The sequence below is a fragment of the Miscanthus floridulus genome, unplaced genomic scaffold (genome assembly GCF_019320115.1).
Source record: "Miscanthus floridulus cultivar M001 unplaced genomic scaffold, ASM1932011v1 fs_404_1_2, whole genome shotgun sequence".
Lineage (NCBI taxonomy): Eukaryota > Viridiplantae > Streptophyta > Magnoliopsida > Poales > Poaceae > Miscanthus > Miscanthus floridulus.
In genome coordinates, this window is record NW_027096706.1 from 50,548 (window position 1) to 60,000 (window position 9,453).

The 9,453-nt window shown below is 40.3% G+C and overlaps 1 protein-coding gene across 1 annotated transcript; it reads left to right on the plus strand.

Moving 5' to 3' along the window:
• The first annotated feature begins 3,507 nt into the window (after positions 1 to 3,507).
• Positions 3,508 to 9,259, plus strand: LOC136531646 (aspartokinase 2, chloroplastic-like). Its single transcript, XM_066524290.1, has 13 exons — positions 3,508 to 3,979; positions 4,106 to 4,188; positions 4,286 to 4,326; positions 4,792 to 4,946; positions 5,252 to 5,401; positions 5,521 to 5,616; positions 6,562 to 6,678; positions 6,840 to 6,959; positions 7,044 to 7,136; positions 7,213 to 7,335; positions 8,207 to 8,323; positions 8,510 to 8,572; positions 8,664 to 9,259. Exons 1-13 carry the CDS (start codon positions 3,599 to 3,601, stop codon positions 8,823 to 8,825), a joined length of 1,701 nt encoding a protein of 566 aa, XP_066380387.1. The 5' UTR covers positions 3,508 to 3,598; the 3' UTR covers positions 8,826 to 9,259.
• Positions 9,260 to 9,453: the final 194 nt, after the last annotated feature.

Below are 9,453 nucleotides of genomic sequence, written 5' to 3' on the forward strand. Positions count from 1 at the left end.
CGACACAACGGGGACTAGCGTGCCGGCAAGCATATGAACCTCGAGAGAAAAATTGATTGTCTCTTGCCCTTTGGTATTCTCCTGGTGATTGATTTAGTATTCATCTTGTGATTGGTTCACTCCTCTTCACGATGGTATAATCACCCTACTCACTCATTTATATTCTTGCAAACTAGTTGTGGCAAGCTCTTTAGTGTAATTAGAATTGAGAGCTTGCTTTGTTATTTTAAGTTCATCTAGTGGAGCTCTTTAGAGTAGCAAGATTGAGAGCTCTTAGTGAATAGTAACATTGCAAGTTGTGTGCCTAGTAATCATTACAACTAGAATTATTGGATAGGTGGCTTGCAACCCTTGTAGAGCTAGAGCAAGTTTGCATTTCGCTATTTGTCATAATCAAATTGCTCTAGGTGATTTGTAGATTTTTAAATAGGCTATTCACCCCCTCTAGCCATATTAGGACCTTTCAGAGTTCCTCAAAGGAAGGTGTTTGTATGTTTCGGAACAAAAATATACACAAGGATTTTAAAGCTAGATGGTTATTAGAGGGAGGGAGATTGAGAGAAAATGTATTGATCCATCTCTGGAAAAAGAATACATATGGACTAGGTTTGACAATGTTTCTTTGGTCCACATACATAGATTACATAGTATTGGACTAATATCTAATAAAACAATGATAATTTTGTGTACGATAACCGACAAAAAACGAATCTAAAGGACTGAGTAGGTGACCAGAGAGGGGTGAATAGGAGCCAAATCAAAATTTCTTCCGAAATTGGCCACTATGCCAACACCACCAACAAAAAACGCTCAAAACTTCAAAACTCACGAACACGCATGAACCAACTGGTGGCAAGATGTGCTCAAGAGATACTAGAGAACACAGCGGAACTATCATGGAAGCAACCAGAGATCAAAACAGGCAAACTCGGAAACCAACTGCAAAACCAGCCTGAACCAGTTTTTTAGCTCACGAAGGAGAAAAAGTCAAAAACCAATCAAACGATTTCAAAATGACTTGAAATTTGGTGGAGCTTAAAACATCAAGGAGAAGATCTCCAAAAAAATCAGCTCAACTAGAACAACTTAAAAAACAGGCCTAAGCATGTTTACGCAGATTTTAGTAGAATTCTCTTCAAGAAAAAATCGAAATAAATTTAAACGAATTCCAAAAATTCTAAAAATTGAAAATTGGCACACATCTTGACTAACTCATTTTGAAACTATCCCCAAAAGATCAACTCAAAAAGATAAGAACCAAATGGGTTAACCAAAGCATTGGAAAAGGTGCCACGATGATGGGCATGTTTACAACGAGACTTTCTGTATTGATGATATCGGGTATATTCCGGACTCTGGAATTCTTGAGATCAGAAAACAAAGTGAGAATTCTTTTGATCAGTCTAGTTACATTCTGGATGTGTCTCTTATTGTGGCCATCATTCATATGTGTTATAAAGGGTTTGAAAAAGACCAGTAGAGAATGTGAGTCAAAAGTTAAAAGAGCTACTGTAAATTCTGTTGGATAGTCGGCAGCAGATAGGGTAAACTGTTTGATTCTTTGATGATCCATTACCACAAGCTTCGTCATGATGATCACGAGGATCTAGATAGTGCTCGTTCTTTATTGTTCTTCTAGTTCCATGCCTTATTGGCCCTGTTCGCTTGTCTTATAATCCGTACTTTTCGGCTTATCTTTTTAGCCGGAACACTGTTTTTCTCTAACAACAAATTAGCCGGAACAGTGTTTCAGCTTGTTTTTTCAACGAAGCGAATGGGGCCATTATCGTTGGGTGCACAAACTGACTTCTATAGAAATAATTAGGCATCAACGGTTTGATCAACGGTTTGATCCAAATAAAGTTTATGCTGATTTTTTTTTGGAAGATTGGATTTCTCGAGATGTTGCATTAAACATGTTCAGAGCTCATCAGTAAGGTATTCTTGACATATTTAGTGCTATTATTTAGATGTACAACTGAGCTTAGATTTATGAGATCCAACAAAACACCAAAGAGAGGGGCTAGGGGAGAGAGAACCAAATCACAAAGTAAGAACTCAGACTTTATGAGGTCAACTTGTTTTATTGCTTCACAAGAATTGGTTCTTACAGGATCTAGTCTTACTCTACCAAAGGAACACATCTCATCTGTGGATCTCAACACACAGTGAAACTAGCTCTGGCTATAACTGAGAGAAACAATCTGAAGACAGGGAAACTAACACACTAGAAGAGATAGATGGCTTGGGCAACCTCCCCTCTTATTTATAGAGCCATATTACACATTCTAAGCCGGTCCTTAGATATTTCCTTGAACCACTTAACCCCATAGGCATATTGGTCCAAGTTGAGACCGTGCATCCGACACCCATGAGTCATTCACGAGAATGCTTTGCCTCGACACAACCTTCTCGATGACGCCACGTGCCGCACCAAACTCCATTCCGGGTTTTCTAAGCCCAAACCTGGCAAAACCATCCACGAGTGGTTTTAAGCCCTAGACAGCTAAACCCAACTGGAGAAGCATATCTGCTATGCCTCCTCCACGATCTTGACGTGTGTCACCGTCCGTCCTCGACCATCCAATCACTAAGTCCTCGCGCCCCTCGCTTGACTTGGTCAACACAGTCTAGGCCATCTTCTCATGTACACTTGCTCGTCGATGTTGCCAAGTGTTAGCGGTCCATGATCCACTGACACCTCGATCTCTTGGTAAGCCTCCTGTCTGTCCTTCACCGCTCCTGGTTCATTGGCACAAACTCGTTTAACCTTCTCCATTGTCGTCGCCTGTCTCAATGCTCAACACCTAGACCCATCACAAACTAAGAGACACGTTCCACAACACCATACTCATGCTATGATTAGTCTCAACACTAAACCAAAGCTTGTCATTAGTATTCAACAACCGAGCATAACTTCAGTAGTTAGCGTCGAAAAAAAAAACTGCAGTAGTTAGCGGAAGTGGTTATATTGCCTGAAAACGAGTTTCCCCCCTTTGACTGCAGTTTCCCTCTTTTGTTAATAAGTCTAGGTTTCGTTCAAGAAAGTTGCATGCATTGACATGCACGTCCTTTTTTTTTTCTTGATGAAAGGTTTACAAAATAGGATCTATGAGGAACGGAGGATCAAAAACAGAGAAATCGATGAAGATAGAGTAAATGAAAAAAAAATGTGAGTGTAAAACAAAGTATTAGAAAAATAAAGGAAAGCAAGATGACGTGGCATCTGACACATAGGAGTCATATATATATATATATATATATATATATATATATATATATATATATATATATATATATATATATATATATATATATAAAACATAGAGCAGCCAAAACTTCAGCGTAGATGTCTTTTTATTCCTGACTTTTTGTGGAGGAATGGACGTACCTTCATCATACCAAACGATTCTACAGCATCTCGTTCCATAGAAATGTCAATCGTCTGGTCCAAACATGGACATATATTGATGAATTGATCTGGCCCGTCCGAAGGAACCGCTTCGCACTACTCTCCGCCGTCCGTTCTTCTCGCCCCGCCCCCGGCCGGCGCCTCCACCTCCTCCCGCTCCACGCCTCCCACCCTCGCGGCACCAGCATGGCGGCGCCGGCTCTCCGTACCACCGCGCGGCTGGGACTTGCCCTTGAGGGTCCCACCGCCGCGAGACGGCGCGGGGTCTTGGCGCCTGTTGCGGTCCCGGCCGCGCCGTGCCTGAGGAAGGCGGTGGTCCGGTGCCAGCGAGCCGTCGGCGCCGCCATTGTCGAGAAGAAGGATGCCTCGGTGGTGGAGGCTGCGCAGGAGAGAATCGGCGACGGGGGCGCGGCGCCGGAGCTCACTGTCGTGATGAAGTTCGGCGGGTCGTCGGTGGCCTCGGCCGAGCGGATGCGGGAGGTGGCAGACCTCATCCTCAGCTTCCCCGAGGAGCGCCCGGTCGTCGTGCTCTCGGCGATGGGGAAGACCACCAACAAACTGCTCATGGTATTCTACTGCACCACTAGTGCCTAGCTTCATTACCCTCGGTATGCGAGGTGTTTTAGTGTTATGAGGAATCATACACCATTATGAGTTAGGATTGAAAAAGTGGTTTTCAAATTTTGGTTGCAGGCTGGGGAAAAAGCAGTGCGCTGCGGCGCGACCAACGTCTTGGAGCTTGACGAGCTCTCCTTTGTAAAGGAATTGCATCTTGGGTATGGTTCTGTGTGAATTGCAGTGCTTTACTTACATCGAGTGGATTGGTTGGGAATGCTTTTGCCTGATTTCTTTCTACCATTTTGCCTTGTCTAGGACGCTTGATCAGCTTGGGCTAGATAGGTCAATTGTTTATGGTAAGATGTTGCCCATTTTACCAAATGCTTCTCCTAGTCTTCTTTGACTCTTTGTGTTTCAAGTCTTCAGGGTTACAAAACATGCTAAATTAACTTGTAGTGTGGTGTGGTCATGTTCACCCACATCAAATTTCTCTCAGGAAATGTCTCCATATAGGGTATGGAGGTGGAGATTGGTGCATCATATATGGTTTAATTGCTATATTGATCCACTTCAAATGATGTAACCTTCGATTCGCTGTATTAAAGCGAATATTGATCCACTTCACGTAGATGAACTGACAATTGAGTTTTCAAGCTTATGCGTATGTTTTAAGCTTTCTGTCTCATGCTTTCTCAGAAGTCAGAACCGAACTTTTATAATCTGCTACATGAATATTGCACTATCCAGCCTTTGTCTTGTGGTGCTGTCAATATTTCTTGATTCTGAATAAATGATACCACTTCCAATTTGAAATCTTGTAGGTTTGTTGGATGAACTTGAACAACTTCTTAAGGGAATTGCTATGATGAAAGAGCTGACTCTTAGGACACGAGATTATCTAGTTTCATTTGGTGAATGCATGTCTACAAGAATATTTGCTGCACTTTTAAACAAAATCGGGGTAAAAGCTCGGCAGGTACATTCTTGAATTGATTGCATTTTGGATGGTCTTTCTCGTGTTTCAAATATGTCCATGTTACTTATCTTAATGCCATGCAGTCTAGTAGGAAATTCATTAATGCATTGCATGTAGTACAAACTGTAGTTCCAAATTCTTGGCAAGTCAGTCTATTTCTTGTATTCTTATACATATACTGCTAATAAGTGTTTTGTGATCCTATTTTTTTCTAGTAGATTTTTGTCTATGTACAGGAATTCTTCATGTAAAGCATCAACCAAGTAGATATCTAGTCAAAGTTTCTGATTCTTGCTTCATTGCAGTATGATGCATTTGATCTTGGCTTTATAACTACTGACGATTTCACAAATGCGGATATTCTGGAAGCAACTTATCCTGCTGTTGCAAAGAGGCTACATGGGGACTGGATTAAGGATCCTGCTATTCCTATAGTCACAGGCTTTCTTGGAAAGGTTCTATATTTCACATTTCATTTCTGGGGTATCAATGCTCCATTTGTCCATAAGTTCTTTTTTCCCTTTGAAAGAGTTTGTTCTTGTAATGTTCACACTTCATGCACTTAAAATTGCAGGGATGGAGATCTGGTGCAATAACCACCTTGGGCAGGGGTGGTAGCGACTTGACAGCTACAACCATTGGCAAAGCCTTGGGATTAAGAGAAATCCAGGTTTGTAATTTGTTTTCCCTAGGCTGTCTTCCTCCTTGGACCAATTACTGTTTGGTTCAAGCCACAATAGGTGACCGGTTTAATTCATTGGTTAGTGCAGAGTTACTTTCCATAGGCCTAACGTTGACTGCGAGTGCATCACGCTTGATAGCTTCTTACCATTTTTAACATGAGATACTGTAACTAAGGATTTCCATTTTTTTTTGTATTTTTTTTTGTTAAAGTGGATCTCCGAGCATCTAAGCATTAAAATGAAGTCTTTAATTTAGGACAAGTTTTTAATTATACTTGAAAGGATGGAATATATCCAAAGACTTAGCCTTAGATAGGAGTGCTTGGAAAACAACTATTCACGTGCCTGAACCTTGATTGCTTCTGCTGGGTTTCAACTCTGCCTGAACCTTAATTTGGGACTTAAAGGCTTTGTTGTTGTTGTTGTTGTTGGATAACCTCATGAACTTCTTTTCATCTCAACTTTTCCTCGTAGCCTCATCTCTGATACATGGATTTGTACTCATTAAATGATTATTTGAAAAGTTTAGGATGAAAGCTATGTTTATGTTTGACCTGGTAAATGTAAAACGTTGTTCATAGAAGAACATTTTAGGAGAATATGGTAGGCGAGAACCCTAATGTGAAAACAGAATTTTGCCCTCTAAAACTTAATTTATAAAAACAACAGAGAGAGTAAAACTTGGCCTGCCAGGGGTATGCCCCCAGGGTTTAGCTATTAAGGTAGAAGACCTCAACCATGCAAGCCGAGAAAACCCCCAAACTCCGACTTTGCTGGCAAGGGGATTTTTTTTAACCAGCCTAAATTCGCTCCCACAAGCACTTGCAAGCTCTAGGCTACAGGCTCTTTCGCACAACAGAGAGAGTGCATCGTTGCTAATTTATTTTTGTTCCTGTGTAGTTGACTTATAACATTGATCTTGTTTCTAGTAGGTTTGGAAAGATGTTGATGGTGTTTTAACATGTGACCCAAATATCCATCCTAAGGCAAAACCTGTGCCATACTTGACATTTGATGAGGCAGCCGAACTTGCCTATTTTGGAGCGCAGGTATGTGTTGTTATCCATTAAGGAAAACATTGACAAACGAAATACTTCGATGGATCTCGGCTATACATTGTGGCCTTGTTTTTTAGCTTAGCATTTTACTGAGCCAATGGTTTTATATGATATTTATTTATTGATTGGTTTCCATCAATTATTACTTTTAGGTTTTGCATCCACAATCAATGCGACCAGCTAGAGAAGGTGATGTACCTGTTAGGGTTAAGAACTCTTATAACCGTCGAGCCCCTGGTACTCTTATCACTAAAGAAAGAGATATGAGTAAGGTTTGTTACTTGGCTAAACTCTAATCTTAGACTTGTCAACTTGTTTTTGCTCTCTAATCCCAATATTGACACGTTTTATTCTAGACTGTTTTGACTAGCATTGTTTTGAAATCAAATATTACAATGCTTGATATAGTGAGCACACGCATGCTTGGCCAGTACGGTTTTCTAGCTAAGGTACAACTATTCAGAGGCTACTTTCCTTGAGTTACTATTCATTTCAATCTTTGGTTGTAACTTTATCAATTTTCAGGTTTTTTCGATATTTGAAGACTTGGGCATCTCTGTTGATTGTGTGGCTACCAGTGAAGTCAGCATATCTTTGACACTGGATCCATCGAAACTATGGAGTTGTGAATTGGTTCAGCACAAAAATGTTTGGGCCTCAATTTATTCACTGTTAATTTCTTTTTCTTGGCAATGACTCTATATTTCCTCAAGATTTGTTTTTGTCTTAATCCGCGTAAACTATATAAAGATAACACTTTGCTTCAAGTTTTCCTTGTCTTTTTTTTTTGGAAAAAATAAACTAACTGTATTATTTTCTCACCTGATGTTATGTGGGGTTGGACCTATAATGGCACCCTAGGATTCCCATCCCGCCATTGGTGCTGGTGCCTCGTAGGTATAGGTTTTTTTTTTTCTTGAACATACAGGAGAGCTGTATATCAATATACTAAAGAAGAGTTTGTCTAAGAAACTTTACACACACACACATTTGGTTACAGGATCACCCTTTAGATAACCAAACGACCTCGACTAACAGGACTTTGGTTAGCTTTGGTATTAGACTGTTATTTGGCTGGGTCATAATCTATATTCTTACAGGCTAGATTCATTTTATTAGGATCTCTATATAAAGAAATATTTGTCACTATATTAAAGAAAAAGACATTATATATCATTCTGCGCATTTCTCGATTCCTCTCTGCTCGGTGCCTTCCCAACACTTTTTTTTTACCATGTCTCATCCTTCCGTTGACCTCATTTACAACCTTAATACACCAATGCACACAACACAAGATAATCAGGATCTGGAATGAATCAACAAGTGTGAATGCTGCATATTTGCCTTTGTACTCAATTAGAGACATGTTGGTAGTTTTTTGTAAGAATTAAAGTCCTTTGTAACATGGATTTTTTTTTAATTTTTTAAATGACAATTGGCTGAGGCCAGAGTTGGTTCATTATAGCAGATGATGATGATGCATCTTGGCAAATCTAATTTTGACCTTTCTATATACTAGGAACTTGATGATGTCATTGAAGAGCTTGAGAAGATAGCAGTTGTTCATTTACTGCAGAATAGGTCAATAATATCTTTAATTGGAAATGTGCAGAGGTCGTCTTTGATTCTTGAAAAGGCAAGTGCATTTCACCTAAGCTTCATGATTGTTAACACTCTAGATTGCTTCAATCACAATCTTCAAAGTTGAGCTATGAACTTACAATTTGAGGAAGTGTGGACAGAAACATACTAGAGTAACTGGGGTGCTAGAAATGATCATGCAATATTATGTTTGCAATTGATATCCGCTGCTGCATGGCAGGCTTTCAATGTTCTACGAAGAAATGGTGTCAATGTCCAGATGATATCGCAAGGGGCGTCCAAGGTACTCCTTTTTTCTCATGTTTGATAGGGACACGGGGGCACCATACTTGCTCCAAGACTAATCTGATATCGGTTACACCATCCTTACACAGGTGAACATTTCCTTGGTGGTCCATGACAGTGAGGCAAAGCAGTGTGTTCAAGCCCTCCACTCTGCGTTCTTTGAGAATGGCTTCTTGTTGGAGGCTGACGAGTTGGAAGTTCTGTACGATGGCTTCACATCGCATCCCAATGGCACAATCCACAGCCCTTAGCTGAGAATTTGATATTCCTCTGTTTGGCTACCGTAGTGCCACTTGTGATCAAATCTTGATCATGGTCGGCGTCCAATGTTTTATGAGGCTACGAAGGATTCTGGTTTAGAGCAACTACTCATCAAAAGTCTAAGAATATGGATTATGACCAAGGTTACTGTACAATTGAAGTACTATCGCTAGAAACTTGTTTAGAGCTACTACTAGGAATTTGTTTAGATATTAATAATACTGTTTAGTTTGTTGTACAATTGATCGGAAGTATATAGTTATCCTGGTCAACCTATCAAGCCACGTAGGGATGCCTGCTTGATCGCTACTGATGTATTTTATATTTAATCTGAAATGCGTATGTAGCGTTTAGTTTGGAGTGGGATATGTCACTTTGTTTTTTTTTCAAGGAACCTGAAAATGTAGTGCTGCTGGCCTGCCGCAATTCCATTTCACGGCGACATTTTGTAGCTGTCGACCAATCATAATAAATATAATATCGAGATGGTTACAAAGAAGGCATATAAGCTCCCAGAATTTGGGGTGGAATTGGACATGTCTTTATATTTGTGTAAATTATTTCACTGGGTTCTGTGGCTATAAGGATGGCAACGGGGATGTACCCGTCGGGTATCGC

What these genes read in the sequence shown, in the direction of transcription:
- LOC136531646 (XM_066524290.1), top strand. Translation starts at nt 3,599, where the DNA reads ATGGCGGCGCCGGCTCTCCGTACCACCGCGCGGCTGGGACTTGCCCTT. An exon ending in AGATAGGTCAATTGTTTATG is followed by an intron (nt 4,327 to 4,791) that starts GTAAGATGTTGC and finishes GAAATCTTGTAG; the next exon opens with GTTTGTTGGATGAACTTGAA. An exon ending in TCACAGGCTTTCTTGGAAAG is followed by an intron (nt 5,402 to 5,520) that starts GTTCTATATTTC and finishes TTAAAATTGCAG; the next exon opens with GGATGGAGATCTGGTGCAAT.